Here is a 17,519-nt window from a genome sequence, read left to right as displayed (position 1 = left end):
ACCCTCACTGATAACAGATTAGGCTCCAGCAAGGTCCCGGAAGAAGGACCCATACAGATGGGAATTGGGACTTGGTTTGATTGTGCCCTTGGAACCGAGCCCAGTGCTGAATTTTGCCACAGGACACGGGACGCTGATAGCCCATGACATGCAGTGGCATCACAATTGATCAAGTATCACCATGATAAAGAGCCAACTGAAGGAAGTGCCCTGGAAGCTTGAGTGGCTGCTGCACTACGAAGTGGGAAGACCACAAGGACTGCGTTGTGGGATGGGTTCTTCAAAGTGCATCAGAGCACTTAGGAAAAAAAATGACAAGCTTGGGTCCTTGAACTCTTGGCTCACATCATAGTCTGAGCCCCAGAGAGATTCCATGATAGCCCTAAAAGAGCCTGATTTTCTTGCTACCACAGCACAGATACGGCTGATAATCAGATACAAATTTAATTGGGCAGGTTGCTAAATTGCAACGTCAGTTGAATGCCTACTTTGCTGAGTTTTTCATGTGAAAGTTAGAAAAAAGAATAGGATCCTAAAACTTGAAATAGGAACACTTTGTTGGATCCAGATAAAACGGACAGTCCTGTCACTCTGAGTCATTATTGCCAGCGGAAGTAGCTTGTCACTCTGTGTCTGAGGAGACCAGCCTTCTTTTGCTTGAAAACTCTACACTAACCTCATCCGGGATAGATGAGGAGTGAGATTTTAAAAAGGAATGCTTATTCCTCCTAAGACCCACAACAATGAGGGTCAAGTCCATCACGTGGGTCATATCTCGACATGATGCAGGGGAACCGGTGCACACTATGACCCGGAAGGAAATAGCTTACTTGTCAGAATTGCAAGACTTTGCTACTTTGTACCAGCAGCAACGCAGGGAACATGTGTAGTAGATTCAAAGGGTTTTAGGCCCAGAAGTGTGAAACACGACACTAAGTCAGGCTGAATTCATTCATATGGGTGCTCTTACTAGAGAGTCCAGATTTAGTGTATTAGTTCCTGCAGCTGAAGGTAACTGCTTACTTGGTTGGCATGCTATACAACTCCAACTCAATGGTGACCTTTGTTTAATGGGGGTAAAATGCCAGAGCTACCCTGACATGTGGAGGAGGGAATCCAAAGGCTTGGGGACCTGCCATTTACCATGTGTGACCTGCACACTCACTCCCCAATTATGTTCAGCAAAAATACTCAGAAGCCACTCCTGTCACTAAGGTATGGAGAAGTATGTTAGAGACGGGAGCACCAGCATCCTTAAAAATCTCTATGGCTGCTTTCCTTTGTAGGCCAGGTACAACACTGTAAATATAGGATCCCAACGGGGATGATGTGATCCCAAAGAAGCAGAGGCCAAGGGACGCCATTTACCCGCCAGTGACAGTTGGAAGCATTTACCAGAAAGGGTGGGAGGAATGCACTGTTAATTAGAGTGCTTTGACCCCAGTGGTCTTTGGTGGTGGCTCAGAATACTGGAGTATTCTTTAATCCAAATAACAGAAAGGAAACTCTGGGTCTGGTAGACAAAAATCTGACCCGATTTGCCGTTGCCACAGTGGACAGTCACAGCCTCTCATGCAATTTCTATACCTAGGTCAATTTAAAGACCCAAAGCCCTTGATTAGGGGGGAATAGCTGGGACTCCTTTAGGAAGGGCCCAGAAACACTGATATAAGTATACACTATACATTTTCCTCCAAGTCTGAGGCCCAAAGAGACCTACAGCCATTTATTATCATAATGCCACCGTCATACACCAACCAGCATGGATTTTTGTTTGTTGGCTTGTTGGTTTGTTTTGTTTGTTTGATTTTGGGGAGAGAGTAAGTGTATTAGCCCAGTGTGACTTACAGTGGGCCCATTCGGTCCACCGACCTGGTGGCATTTCTCTTTAGTCCTCGAACATATAATTGGAATCGCTACGATTGGCAAGTGACAGAGTCATAAGATTGGCTCTCTGGATCTTAGACTGAGTAAATGTTTATATGTTTTGCTCATTGATACGTCACAAATGCATAGAATAGTGGCATCTGATAGTAGGCACCTAATAATTATATGTCAAATGAATGAATGAATGAACAAATGAACTGCATAAGACACGCAATCTCAGACTCCAAAATGCTAGTTACTTTCTCATCCATATGCCTACACGTCATCTACAAAAATTTCTTTTCTTATTAACATTAAGACCTTGGTTAACTTTGGTAACTTTGTGTATATACGTATACACACACACAAGAAGAATTGACCAAAAACCAAATCAGAAACTACGAGCCTTATTCCAAAGAAAAAAAAGAAGAGGGTAGAAAGAAGAAGAAGAGAACAGAGAAGGAAAGAAAAGAGAGAGAGGGGGAAAAAAAGAGCAACGGACTAACATACAAAATGGCAGGACACTTGTCTGTTGGTGTCTGGAGCCGGTGGCTGTGTGGGTCTGGAGGCGAGGCCGTCTGGCTTGCCCAGTGTCAGTCTCACTCCAGCAGATGCACAGTTACCAGGCACGGACAGGCGGGGTTTGGTGTAAGGGGGTCCAGCCTCCAGTGGACCCGCTGCGCCGTGCCCTGAAGCCCCACCGTGTCGGTGTTGGGGAGAAAATGGTGACACCCAATCTCTCCTCCCCACTGGGCGTCTCAAACCTTGCTGCTCAGGCAGCCCTCACAGAGTAGTGGGGGGCAGTCAGCTTGCCCTGCTCCACAGTCTCCCGCACCCCCTAGGCGCTCAGAAGGGATTCAAAACGCAATGTCTTAAGGGATCTCACACCACGCAGACCTGGTTCTGGGGAAATGCCAATCAGCCCTGCTGATAAAGGGCCTTTGGCTGGCACCTGCAGGGTCTTTTGTTCTTGGGGGGCAGTATACCCTCTTCTCACAGTACTCAGGGAGGGGACCGTTTTCTCCCAGCGCACTCCTGAGATCACTACCTCGACCCAGGGCTGGCTCCCCTCCCCTCCCCTCCAGGCACACACACACACTTAGCGGCTTCAGTCCGGAGAAAGTCATGGACTTTTGGAAACTCTGATCTTCAGCTCCTAAGGCTGTTTGCAAAGTAGAGACTGGCACTCTCCGTATTTCTCATTCTCCAGTCCGTGGCCCAGAGCGCGTTTTCTCTTGTCCTAACACAAAACTGCAATCCACAGCTTCTCTTTCTCTTCCTTTTGTCTCTCCACAGAAGGGGATCCCTCCCTCTGTGCCCACACTGTTTTGTCTCCCCCAATTTGCATACACGCACCACTGTCCCGCCAATCTGTCTCCCTCCATCTGTGGAGATTTTTTCTGTCACTCCGGAGATAGACTTTCTGGGTATTCCAAGTGTTCTGACCTCAATACTGCTGTGTGTGTGAGGGATAAGGGAAATCCTGGTCCCCCTGCTTCTCCACCATCTTGACTCCTCTGAGAGGTCCTAGTTTTAACCCAGCATCCTCAGGATTCCTCAGTGGGCACTAGTTTTTCTTTCCTGTAGCGAGGCTGTTCAAAACCCAGCCCTGTCCCCACTTTCACCCCCATAATGAAGGGCCATTTGTGTTGAAATTTATTTTTGGTGGGACACGGACAAAAGAGTAGGTTATGAGTCATAGGGGGAAACTGCCATATTTGCTTTTTATACCCTACAACCTTTCCAGCTCTAGCTCTGCCGCTAAGCCAAAGTGTTCCCAAATATATGCAGTTGGAGATAATAAAAATGAGCATTCGTTCCAATTTAAAATTCCACAAAGTAGTTCTTCAACGACATTACCATCAAACTTGTACTTAAGATGAAAAGGAAATAAAATGCTAGCATACTGACCTGTGTGATGTAGATGATTTTGTGCAGCTGAATTAAGATCTGCTGAATAGGATCACTGATCTGTCGTACTTTCCTCTGGGACACAGCAATCCCTGCAGATGCTGTGGATGATAAATTCTGCAGTTAGTCAAGATCCTGGTTTTCTCTTTCAAAAATATTTAGTAGAAAATATTAGTAGAACTTGGGGTAAAATTCTGAAAAAATAATTAAGCTAAAATCTTGATCCTACCAATGAGATAATATTCAGAGACCTTGTAACACTTCCATATTTTACAATATGGTATGCACGTCTTCCTTTTACTTATATGACTTCTGAGTAACATAACAATGTTACCTTTTATAACAATTAAAAATACTCCTGGAAATTTTGCCTGCGATTACACCAGGCTGCCACCAGGAGTCAGTGGTGCTTTGGATACTGTGGCTTTTGAAAAGCTGGGCTTCAGATATGTGCAGTTAACAGACGATCAGGCTTTTACATTTTAAAGTCATTATGCCCTTAATATCATATTTTAAAACTAATTTTAGTAAAACTACTAACACAAACACCGAATAGGCAATCTTACGGAGGAAAAAAAACCCAGAAACAAACAAACAAAAAAATACACGATTTGTAATAAGGGTTTAAAGGTTACTGTAACCCTTGATTATTACAAATTATAATGTTCACCTGGATGTTTCTCTAGCTCTAAATAAGACACATTGGTAACTTATCCTGACTTCTCATCATACTGCCACTCCACTTTCACAGTTTGAGGCTGGCTTCGTGTCAAACTGCATATGAGTGGCTTCCCCACCTTCATATATCATAGCCACAAGTAGTCCATTCTTAACTTTAAAACTCTTTAAAGAAATGGCCTTAACCTCTAGATGGGCCAGAAGGCCACCTCTGCCCCCTCTCACCCTCAGGTCCACATTGGAGAAAAAGAAAAACTGAAGAGACACTTCAGATATGTGGATATATATTATCCTCTCCACCTTCCCCAGGTTCCTCCTCCTCTTGCTCTCCCTCCCTCTGACCCATAGCATGCTTGCTCCAATAATACTCTTGCCAATTACCCCTTTTAAAAGAAAAGCTCCAAAGTCCCTCTTTTCTTCCCTCCATACGACCTTGAGCCTCTATGAAATTAAATGTGAACATAATCATTGCTTTAGCAATAGCTAAAATTCTGAAAAATGAGTCTTATATAAATGCTTTCTGAGAAAGCTTGCATATTTTACCATAAAATTGTTTTCAAAACATTTGCAGAGAAAATTTAATGTGGTCATTAAAAGATTCAACCTATTTTATTATGAGCATGTGAAAATTTATATTTAGACACAAACACAAAAAAGAAAATAAACAGAACATTTAAAGAAATATTACTTTGTTTACAGGCATCTTTACTGAGTTAGTTAAGAAATTCTTATAAAAAAATAATCTAATTGTAGTTTATCTGCATTTAATACCTTGACTAAGTGTTTGAAATTGAAAGGCTCTATCTCCCCTAGGCAGTGTGTCTAACTCCTTTAAATCATCAATTACTTGACTATTAAGATGGGGTTTAATAAATTACCCTTAGGGTAAAAGTGTAAAGATAGGTCAGAAAGGTAGCTGTAAAATAGAACACACAAGGCTGGAGGTATCTGCTCCAGCCTACAGAGATAGCCAAGTTTACATATGTCCTATTATTTTCTACAGTTGTGTTTCCTAGAGAAATGATTCTTACAACATAGCTATTTGTTTTTCTAGACCAATACTGAAAACTACAGACCATGTAACGTGGCCAAGAGAAGGTTGTTACGGCAACATTACCTTCGCATTTTCTGAAACTGGAGGGTTTGATTTTTTTGATCAACTATGTGCTGACTACTTTATGTTATTGATCTGTGGATATATTTCACAAGTTAAAATCTCACAGCGTGGCAGAGAGTTCTTAGACTGTGATGACATTTCGAGTGGGATATCACACGGGTTTGACTCTACCTTGCCACAAGAATGTGCTCATCTGTGGCCCTAAATACAAAAACAGAAATAGTTAGCTAGAATGCCTGTCTTCTGAACTACTCAGTTACGCAATGCAGCTTAACAATTTTTTCTTAAGACCTTTTGACCTCTGCTCCCTCCAACCCAGTAAATCTTTGAATTTTAAAAATAGTTTAGATTTATTCACCAAAAAAATAAAGAATAACACATGCCCGATTAAAGCAAGCAAAATGAACATAAAAACAACCTAGGCATTACATAAAAGGCTTGAGGTTCCCTGGAACCACCACCCCTCAGCGCCTCTCCAGCTGTACCTGATATCAGCTTCCAGTTACTTTTCTATCCATTTACATACATAACTGGGTACTTTCAGAACAGTATTTTTCAAGGGTGATTGAATCCTGAAAACAGTTTAATGCGTCAAGACCAGCATTTTGATATATGGGATGGAATGAGATGGAATGAAATGGGACAGAATAGAAAAATTTCAGAGTGCATTGAACATAGTAGGTCCACTCAGTTGTGATATAAAACGTGTACTGTGTTGAGGTTCGCTTATTCCCAAAAGAGTCTGAAAGCTACTACTGTAGAAAATCTATAGTATTACCAATGTTTTCTTTCTTTCTTTTCATGTTTTCATGAAACATGAAACATTTCTTTTCAATGTTTTCATAAATGATGACACCTTATAAGGCTGTGCTACATTTTTTTTTCCTCATGACTCTGTCATGGAGATTCTTTTTTCTCAACACACACAGTTCTAGCCCATTCTTTATAACCACTATTATATAGTATTACATGTTCAGCATACATCATAGTTACTTAGCCACTTCTGTCTGGAAGGGAACTTAATTTGCTTTCAGTCTCTCATGATTATAAATGATGTTGCAGCGAGCAAACGTGCGTGAGTACATTGCATAGAAGTACAAAAGGTCTTTTAGGGTAGATAAGCAGAAGTCAAATAGTTAGGCCCTTGGATATATGTGTTTCTTATTTTAACAAATACATATTTGAGTAGCTGAGTCAATTTTCACATTGACCAGAAGAGAATCAATTTTTTCTGCACCTTAATCAACACTACATATTATCAAACTTTTCAATTTCGCCAATCTGACTTTGTTTTATTTTGTGGTTATCTAAATGCTGGTGAGACTATTGGACTTCTTTGGCGAATTTCCTGTTTGTGTCCCATGCTTCTTTTTCTTATTGATTTGTAAAGGCTCTTTATATAGACTGAATGCTAATCATTTTATTGTACCTTATATGTTAAGAGCATTTTTATCTAACCTGTTACTGCTTTTCAATTTCCCATCCTTATCACCTAGACTAAAGGTAATTTTTAGTCTTAGCTACCACCAGAACAGTCTCTCAGATACCTGCTGCTTCTGTACCATGGCAAGATTTACTGAAATACTTCAGCTAATCCTGGTTATGAGAACCAATTATTCCTCTGTTTCCACCTGATGAAATCCTCACAAGTTTTTATATTTCCTCGTGCCAAAATATATTTATTTAGCCCTTATTAATTTCAGGAAAACAAAGTGATAAAAGTTCAAATAGATAATTTTAAAAAATTTTTTTATTATTTAAATATTAATAACTACCAAGTTTGTGGCAAATGTTAGCCATATCATTTTGAGTTTTAAAGCGTTCTCTCTCATCTTTCAGATTAGCACACTAAAAATACTTGGCTTCCTAACTATTCACCAACAAAATGCAACACATATTTACATTGATAACTTTGTCCTGAGTATTTTTATTAACATAACTTTCTCCTAAAAAATATCACAGAAGTAATCATATTTCAATATCAGTCATACCTAGTATGCCTATGATTCGTATCTATAGGGTTCCTACTGCAAAAGATAGATAATACTCGGTACCATTAAAATTTAAATAAAATCAAACTTTAAAATGGATTCCATTTTAATTTCCTTTTACAGTTTTGTTATAATAGTGAATTTAATTAGTGTTTTAAAACTTAGGATGAAACTTTAAAATTCCTTATAAAAGGCAATTAATTTAAGGGTAGCAGAAGTTTTTAAAAGTACCTGTACTTGCTAGCTTACTCTGGCGAGAATGACCCCACACAGCAATTTTTCTTTCCTCAGGGGTGGTAAGTAGAAGGACTTGGAGGAAGACTAGTGCATGAACTTGGGCCAGACACTGGCAAGTGTTTTACGTATGTAGTTTCATCTAGTCCTTCCAAACTTCTGAAGGGTAGTTGTTCTTATCCCATTTTACAGATACGGAGAGCAAGAGGAAAGAAACTGTCCAATAAGTCCCAGAGCAAGTGAAGGCCGGGGCATGAAATGAGGCGGGCCCTACGACACCACACTGACTCAGTCTACACAGGAGCTGAGGTGCCTCCAGTTCTCTTTCTGACTCATCACTAGGACACTTCCTCTGGTTACCTCAGATCTAAACTTATATTTATGCTCCTTCCCAGGCCTCAAGGACTATTCCTCTTCTTAAAAGGGTCACTGTTTTTAACATGATGTTCTACCTAGAACTTTGAACATTTAATTGATTAGGTATTTTTGGAAAGCGTATACATGTAATAAACTGGAAGCATTAGGTCCTTGTAGTCTCTGCAGTGACTCTATCTGTTGTTGTTGTTTTTAATCTCATGGCACATTAAATGGTCAAATTCCGGGCCCTTTCTTGGTGCTTTGAGACTTGGTTTATGCTATATATCCAGTCTACTGAAACTACACTTCATAGCACAAGCCCTGAAACTGTTCTTTACTACAAATTGAACAAAAGATGGATTACACTGTATTCTTCCAAGTTAACCAAGACATGGTAAATCCCCCTATTTGTCCGAACTCTCTCTGCTAAGAGTCAGGAATTTTTAAACAACTGGAGAAGAGAACATTTTGGGCAGGAGTTCCCTGAAGAAGCAAAGAATATTTTTGCTCCACGAATGGGACCAAAACATACATCGGCTTCTCCGTGTTTGACCAAATGCTTTGTTGAAAGACAACGCAACCTTTTAAGTTTTAGTGTAGCGGACAGATTTACTCTCACGTCTTTCCTTAACTGTTGTAAAATGAGACAAAGTGACTCAACTGTAGTCTAAATCTACAAATGCTCAATAATCTGCCCCTATGGCCAGCAGTGTAGAAGGCACCAGAAGTTCCACAAAGGGTATGGAACTCACAAAGGCTTCATGAAAGGTTCACCCAGAGTAACAGGATGGGAGATTGAGAGTTGACGCAAAAGTTTCATTTGAGAAGACCATGGAGAACTAGTAGGCACTCAATAAGCACAGGATCTGCATTTGGTGTGTGGGAAGGTATACTTCAGTGGCAGCTTCTGAGTAGAAGAAAGTTTCAGCAAAGGACAGGAGTCAGCTAAGCGAGGGCTGCACCTGGAGAGCAGCAAGGTGTCCAGTTTATCTAGTGTGAAGTATGATAAAAAGCTATAGTACTGAGTACAGCTAAAGAGGTAGCCAGGGACTGCATACGATGGTAAGGAGCCATAAGGGAGACTGTGTTTCAGAAAAGGTGATCTCATGAGAAGAAGCCCAGAGCTGAAGTCGGAAGGCCTGATTTGGAATAGCAATGTGGTGACCATCTGCCCACGGGGAACAGGAGCCAAGGAGGCTGCTGAAGCTTGGGTCCCAGTCACTGAATGACATCCCATCATGGAAAGTGAGACGGAAGTGTAGGAGAAGATGACGACTAGCGGGCTCGGGCATGGAATCCTTCCCAACACAGACCAACGGTTCCACAAGCAGGTAGAAATGATTAGGAAGAGACTTGACAGTCTGGACCTAGTCGCCCCCCTCCCTCACCCACCCTGTCCCACATCCTCTCGCTTCCCCTGGTGAAATTTCCCACAGGACGTCAGGAAGCTGCATCAAAGTCTCAGCACCTTTCACCCTCTGGGTGATCAGGCTTCGTTCACTCCCTTTCACTTGAACCGTCAGAAACAAGCTGTGTAAAGGCCAGCTTTGAATCCCTTCCCTCTAGAATTCTGGCTTAGGGGAACCTGGGTGGCTCAGTGGGTTAAGCGTCTGACTCTTGATTACAGCTCAGGTCATGATCTCATGGTTCGTGAGATTGAGCCCCACATTGGGCTTTGTGCTAATGGTGTGGAACCTGCTTTGGTTTCTCTGTCTCCCTTTCTCTCTGCCTCTCTCTCTCTCTCCTTCTCTGTCTCTCTCTTTCTATGACTAAATAAACAAACATTTAAAAAAATAATTCTGGCTTAATCACCTTTACAATAAGCATCTCGCATCCCGTTCAGGTAATTTGCGCATGTGTGAGGATTAGAGCTTTCCTCACTTCCAAATTTGCTATCCCTTTAGTTACTTTTTCAAACTATAAGATACAATCTCAGGATTTTTAAACTTGATTTTTAAAATCTCAGGATTTTAAACTATATAATACACAAGGAGAATTCACTGCTGCATTATTTCCCACACTTTCTCTTGACTTCATGAGCCTCCTGTCATCAAGCAGCAGAGTGTGAGGCTAGCACTGCCCAAGGTGGGGTGGCCTAGAGCAACCAGGAACAGAGAGAGTACATTTCTGGGCTTTAAAAAGCGGGAGTCTCAGCAGAAGGCAGAGAGATTCAAAAGAATTGTTGCTGAGCAACCTTTCCTTCCCGCTCCTCAAAATAAGTCAAAGCTTCTCGAGGAGAGAGGACAGAAAGACAGAAGAAAAGAAGTCTCAGAAGAGACTCAAATTCCATCTCATTTTAGGCAGTCTGGGTGGTGGCAGGAGGAGGCGAGAGTTAGATGATGGAGCTCTCTTTAAGTTGGGGATTCAAGTGTGGTAGGGCTGGGGGCTCAGTTTCCATGGGGAACTCTGAGAGCCCTAGGCATGAGATGTTCCCTGCACCACAGCAAGGGGCAGGTTGGGGCAGGAGAGATAGCTTCCCGGGGTGTCAGAGGCAAAGAGGTCTTGCTGACTTCCCAAGTCTCTAGGCCCAGAGAGGTAGGGAAGAATGGGCTGGCCCTTCCAATCTCGCGAGAAGGTAAGCTGACAAAATGAGAGAGTTTGCCCTATAGAGAACTTGCTGCCAATCTAGGGGACGTGGCCACAGAGGGAACTGTGGACCGGGGACTGGAAGTCAGATAGGGCTGTGCCACTACATTCTCTGGATGCCACATGGAAGTATAACCATACCCAACAATCAGCTCAGACACCAGCACAGGCGGTCTCAAAGCCCAAGTATCATGATGCCAAAAATACCACTCAGGCAAAAACAGAGAGAAGAGCGATCCTCAGTTTGTCCGATTTTAAGCTGACAAAGAAATACCAACATATTGAAACTTGCATTTAGGCTAATGGATTATGTTTTCTAATATGTGGAATGGGGCTCAGTATAAAAAATTAAGCTCAGTGTTGGGAAAATATAGAAAGTTAGATTTTTATTGCTCAATTTGTGGCCTAAAAACGGCATATGCATTCGGTCTAGTCCACACAGGCTGACTTTTTTCCATTGTCTTAGTTATTTCTTACACTATGCTACAACGACCACACAAGTCATGCTTGCTCCCTTTATTTGTCCTAGAGGGAACATTTTTTTAAAGTCAACTCTATTGATGTAACCCGCAATTTTCAAAAAGAAAATATTGTGGTGTAAAAATATAGTCTATTTGGCACTATGGATGCAAAGGCTAATCAATCAAACTAAAAAAACAAAACAACACAACACAGAAAGAAAAGATGGGACCCCAACTCCCATTCAATTACCTAAACAAGAATTTATCACAGTCATGAAGAACAGGCAAAATGATCATTGTTTGGTTCTCTGACATCACGCTAGAGCATTTTCTAATAACTCCGCTTGATCCTAATCTAATATTGTTGGGAAATGTCCCAGTATATTTAACTAATAATCCACACCAATAAAGGTACAGGCAGTTTACAGCCTGTAGAGTTCATGATTAACCTGTAGAAATTGATATATTGGTATGACTTTATAGGCTGATGAAGAAGTTAATCACAAAAATATATAGTATTATTTCACCAGTCTTATGCTCAATTTAACAATGTTATTTCAGCTTTTCTTTCTTGACTACTCTATAAATCCCTGTTCTTCAAATGTTCTTGGAACCAGGTCTTTGATTCTCCATCTGGTTCCATCAATAATGGGTTAAATAAAACTAGGACACTTGCTAAAGAATAACTTCAAGCAGAACTATGCTTTTTCATTCCAATGCAGTAAAAAAACAATAAGTAGTTATATACATTTAAAGAAATTAACTAACACCTTGTCTAAAATGTCCCAAATAATCTATGGAACCCATAGTGAGGAATGTCAATTAAGAATGAGTGAGGTCTTGGCTATACAGGAGGGAAGGTGGTTGGCTCAGCTAGTAGAAAGCGTCTCTTGCCTCTTATTAATATTGGCTCCCCTGTCACTAACCACAATATTCAAATTATTTTAAGGGGATTGTAAACACCCTGAAACTATTTTTAAGTTCCATTAAAAAACATTAATAATAGCAGTTTAGAATTTGAGAGCCTTGCCTTTCTCCATTGAATCAATTATTTTGTACACTGCTACAATCCATCCACGCCACACTGAACTCCCTTTATTCTTACTATAAAGCTGGTGTAGCTTTCTTCCCCCACCCTTCCACTTAGCCTTCCCCCCAGGGCAGAAACCCCCAGGACAGGGTTGTGAGCTACCACTCAATAGCTGATTTGCAATTTGCACTTGGTCTTGGATTCTAGCCATGAATAACTTCTGTGAGACTTGAGTATCTCTTTGGAAAGACTTCATCCTACAAAGAACATGAAAAAAATCAACATCTCCAGGAAGCATTCACCTGGGACCTGATCCATACTCCCTCAGTGTCTCCTTTGGCAGGAAGAACTAGGAAGCAGATCACCACTGGTAAAAGAAACTTGTTGTCTCCCACCCCTTCCCCAATCTTAAATCTAACACTAAAATGTCATTGTTCCCCACTCTTTAAGTTATCATCAGAATATTTATGCAGTTGCTCTCAACAGCATTGCTCTCAAACAATGGTTTATACAGTGGTAGTCTGTATCAGTTACTCAAGAGGTAATTTTCAAGGGCCTGACCTCAGAGGAAGTACTCAAGACATATTCAAACTTTACTAAAGACGCTTACAGTTTGGTTGGAAAATCTAACCAATATATCCAAGTCCCAACAAACAATATAAAAAAAAGTATCTAGTTATATGCCAAATTGTATGGTTTAGACTAGTATTATATAAATTGGATCGAAGTCTGGTGAGCACTTTTTTTTATATGCTAAAGAATTGCCATGCAATAAAATAAGAGAAGGCATGTACTCAAAATCACTTTGGCAGTTGTAAAATTTAGTATTAATTACTTCATGTCAATAACTAACTTGAAAGCAAGCTTCTGAAGGTTGCTCAAAATAAGGACTGGAATATTAAGCCATACTCTCTGGAACATTTGGATGAAATATTGACTACTTAATTTAGATCTGACCTTTATGAACAAAAGACAAGTATAAAAATAGCTTCTCAGTCATCTAGTAAGAAAGCATAATTAAGAGCCCAGAAATCATGATGTGACAATTTCTATTCAGAATGCAGAGCATAAGAATTCCCATACATCAGCTCAGTGCCTGGCTGTTCGCTGCTGAGAAATGGGAAAACTGAGCAAGGGAGGGGGAAATATTAGTGTCAATCCAGCCAAATTAGGCCATATTCTTAGTTGACATTCCATTTGCACTTTAAATTTGGGTTTGACTGGCACTCCCCAAAATTTACATTTGACCCATGCTAACAGCATCCATATTATTAAAACGTACTCTAGTACTTGACAAAGGATAGATTTCTCATAATAATAAATTGCGGTATAGTTTAATTTTCACAAATATATGATACCATTTTCCCTACCTCAAGAGGAAAGGTCTGTTTTTTATACACAACCTACCACATGCTTCCGCCCCATTCAAAATATCCTGTTGTTTGATTGATAGACAACAGAACTAAATGATTATTTTTAAAGAACTGAGTCTCCTAAGTCATGAGGCACTTGTACAGGATAATTTTACCTAGTAAGTAGATTGGATATGAAACTTTTCCAATTTTCTTTTCTTTCTATTGATTCTATCAAGGAATAAGTTTCAGTGTGGAACAAATATGTCATCATCACCATTTTTCAGATTAACTAATGTTCTTTCATAACAAAGAAAGCAGACCTCAGGATAAGCAGACAACAGTATCTATTTAGAATTTAATAATGTTGTTTTGCTTATATTTCATTATTTTTACAATTGCCATCTATTTATGGTGAGTGATTCTATACTGGTAGCAATAAATTATAGCAATAGTATAAACTCTCCTTTAATTAAATTTGATAAAGTGAATCAAATTAAAGAAACATATATTAGGAAAATAGTAGTACAGATGATACGCAGATATGGCCAAATTTGTGCATTGGTAATCTATCAGTGACTAAGGTTAGGGAAATAAAGCTAAAATATTTAACATGCGAAAAATGTTTGTTCATTCATTCAATCCATGTTAATGAGTATTAATAATTTCATTTATGCAATATAGAAATTCTTTTTTTAATGTGAAATTTATTGTCAAATTGGTTTCCATATAACACCCAGTGCTCATCCCAACAGGTGCCCTCCTCAATGCCCATCACCCACTTTCCACTCTTTCCCACCCCCCATCAACCCTCAGTTTATTCTCAGTTTTTAAGAGTCTCTTATGGCTTGCCTCCCTCCCTCTCTAACTTTTATTTTTCCCCTTCCCCTCCCCCATGCTCTTCTGTCAAGTTTCTCAGGATCCACATAAGAGTGAAAACATATGGTATCTGTCTTTCTCTGTATGACTTATTTCACTTAGCATAACACTCTCCAGTTCCATCCACGTTGCTACAAAAGGCCATATTTCATTCTTTCTCATTGCCACGTAGTATTCCATTGTGTATATAAACAATAATTTCTTTATCCATTCATCAGTTGATGGACATTTAGGATCTTTCCATAATTTGGCTATTGTTGAGAGTGCTGCTATAAACATTGGGGTACAAGTGCCCCTATGCATCAGTACTCCTGTATCCCTTAGGTAAATTCCTAGCAGTGCTATTGCTGGGTCATGAAGTAGATCTATTTTTAATTTTTTGAGGAACCTCCACACTGTTTTCCAGAGCGGCTGCACCAGTTGCAATGTAGAAATTCTTAAGTTTTCATTTCTTTTGGCAAAGAACATGTATATGTAATGTATATGTACATGTAATATGTATAAAATATGTATATAATAAATTATTTACCCAATCCAGTTAGTATTAAAAGACAGAACAAGAGGACTTTAATAGTGCTAACTTAAAATGGTTCCATGGTTATTTGTTCTACAGGAGTTTGAGGTGCATTACATACTGCTATAACACCACAGTATGAACCTAGAAGTTCACATTAGGAGTACCAGATATTTTTCATTGGGGGAGGGGCCAAGATGGCAGAGCAGCATGGAAGTTCTCTGTTTCTCTCATCCCTGAAATGTAGCTAGAACAGCACCAAACCATTTTGAACACCTAGAAAATTGAGCTGAGGATTAACACAATAATCCACGTAACTTGAGCCACAGAACTTGGCAGGTATACGGTGCACAGAGGTGAAGTGGGGAAGAGAGAAGCCACGGAAAGTAGGGATCTGTTTTTGCAGAGAGAGGACAGAGAAAGTTGGGGGGGGGGGGAGTAGAGGAAAAACACTCTCCCTGAAAGTAGCTGGAGAGAAAGAGAAAGAATGGAAACACCCACAACTGACTGAACAAGAAAGGGAGAAAGGAGAAAGGAGAGGGTTTTAATACCATCAGGACTCTATAAACAGGGGACAGCAGAGTTGGAAATTCCACAGCTCAATACCTGGCAGTGATCTAGTGGGAAGGGTGAATCCCCAGGAGCAGGCAGCAGGGTCAGAGGGGTATGGCCGGGCACACGGGAGAAGCGGTTCCCCTGATAGGAGGGCATGTGGTAGAGGCCCTAGGGCCTCCCCACAGGCAAAGGTCCTAGCAGACCCCAGGGAACAGCCACGATTGTTGGTATTGGAACAAAGACACCAGGGTGTGGTGAAATCTGGCGCCAGTTGTGTGTTGTGATTTACCATAATCCCTGCACTGCTGCCACTGTTATCACATGAATTTCTTCTGAGGCAAGCCAGCACCCAGCCACAATCTCTGAGCCTCTGCAGCAGTGTGACTGCATGAATGTTCCCAGGGGCAAGCCGGCATCGGCCACTGCCCAGCGAGACCCTCCTCCAGAGGGTGGGGGAAGGTCCAAGTCGCAGGGCCTTCGGAAGTGAGGGGTTTGGAAACACAGCCCCATTTGAGATCAAATTTGGGAGGAAGGTGCTGCCTAGAAGTCTGACAGCTTGGATGCAGAGCGTGTAGAAGCAGGGAGTGGACAGAAGCCAGAGCAAAGGAGGGGTGCTCGATTGCCAGTTGGTGAGAACAGAGTTCTGGTGCTACGGACTGGGAAGCTGGGTAACACCATTTTCACCTCTCCTGCGCATGTGCATACGTGCACACACAAGACACATAGATCCACCCCAATAAGCTAAGCAGCGCCACCTAGTGGAGAATGGAGCCATTACACCAAGCCCCATCCAACTGCAACAACCAAGTCCTAAAAGCACCAACACAAGTCTCTCCACCTGCTTAGTGTACAGACTATAAAGTGCTGCATAGTTTTACTTTCTAGAGGAAACTCGATGTAATTTTATTCTGTTTGCTGGTGCATCTATTCATTTTTTTCTTTTTCTTATTCTTGGATACAGAAAGAAAAAAATATTTTTATTTTCCATTTTTATAAAAAATTTTAATTTTTTACTATATGTTTTATTTTTTGTAATTTCTAAAATTCGATTTCACTTTCTTCATTTCATTTATTCTATTTTATTGTATACATTTTTTAAAATTTGCAAACATTTTCTTACCTTTTTTTTTTCTTTCCCTTTTTCTCTATGCTATAAAGCTTCCTTCAAAAAGCAGACCAAAACACACCTAGGATCTAGCTTAATTTATTTTCTTTTTGTGTTGTTTTAACTTTTTAATTTTAATTTTTTATTTTATTAATTCTTCTTCTTCCTCCAAAATGACAAAATGTAGGAATTCACTCCAAAAGAAAAAACAGGAAGAAATGACAGCCAGGGACTTAATCAACACAGATACAAGCAAGATATCTGAACTAGAATGTAGAATCATGATAAAATGAATACTGGCTGGGGTTGAAAAAAGCATAGAATCCCTTTCAGCAGAGATAAAATAAGTAAAATCTACTTAGGAAAGTGTTAAAAATGCTATAACTGAGCTGATGCCACAGCGGGAAGGATGGATGAAGCAGAGCAGCAAATCAATGATATAGAAGACAAAAATATGGAGAATAATGAAGCAGAAAAAGAGGGAAACTAAGGCAAAAGAGCATGATACAAGAATTAGAGAACTCAGTGACTCATTAAAAAGGAACAACATCTGAATCATAGGAGTCCCAGAAGATGAAGAGAGAGAAAAGGGGGTAGAAGGTTTATGTGAGGAAATCCTAGCAGAAAACTTTCCTAACCTGGGGTAAGACACAGACATCAAAATCCAAGAAGCACAGGGTTCCCATTAGATTCAATAAAAAATGACCATCAACAAGGCATATTATAGTCAAATTCATAAAATACACAGAAAAGGAAATAATTATAAAAGCAGCAAGGGAAAAAAATCCTTAACCTATAAGAGAAGACAGATCAGGTTTTCAGCAGACCTATCCACAGAAACTTGGAGGGCCAGAAAGGAGTGGCAGGATATATTTAACATACT

At 40.3% G+C, this 17,519-nt stretch overlaps 1 protein-coding gene across 7 annotated transcripts in view; it reads right to left on the bottom strand.

Annotated features, from left to right (window-relative positions):
* NEK10 (NIMA related kinase 10) overlaps positions 1-17,519 on the bottom strand; it is a 230,098-nt gene that overhangs the window by 28,406 nt on the left and 184,173 nt on the right. For 4 of the 7 annotated variants that reach the window (XM_047875604.1, XM_047875605.1, XM_047875603.1 and 1 more), the window contains 2 exons: positions 5,744-5,773; positions 3,778-3,878 (listed from right to left, as the gene is read on the bottom strand). In XM_047875604.1, the coding sequence (XP_047731560.1) occupies positions 3,778-3,878; positions 5,744-5,773 (131 nt within the window). Of the gene's footprint in view, positions 1-3,777; positions 3,879-5,572; positions 5,645-5,743; positions 5,774-17,519 lie in introns of those variants that run through there. The other 3 variants (XM_047875607.1, XM_047875608.1, XR_007155710.1) reach the window with 2 other exon arrangements.

Source organism: Prionailurus viverrinus, chromosome C2, assembly GCF_022837055.1.
Source record: "Prionailurus viverrinus isolate Anna chromosome C2, UM_Priviv_1.0, whole genome shotgun sequence".
Classification (NCBI taxonomy): domain Eukaryota; kingdom Metazoa; phylum Chordata; class Mammalia; order Carnivora; family Felidae; genus Prionailurus; species Prionailurus viverrinus.
Note: the sequence above shows the minus strand (reverse complement) of the source record. Positions and strands in the feature narration are given on the sequence as shown.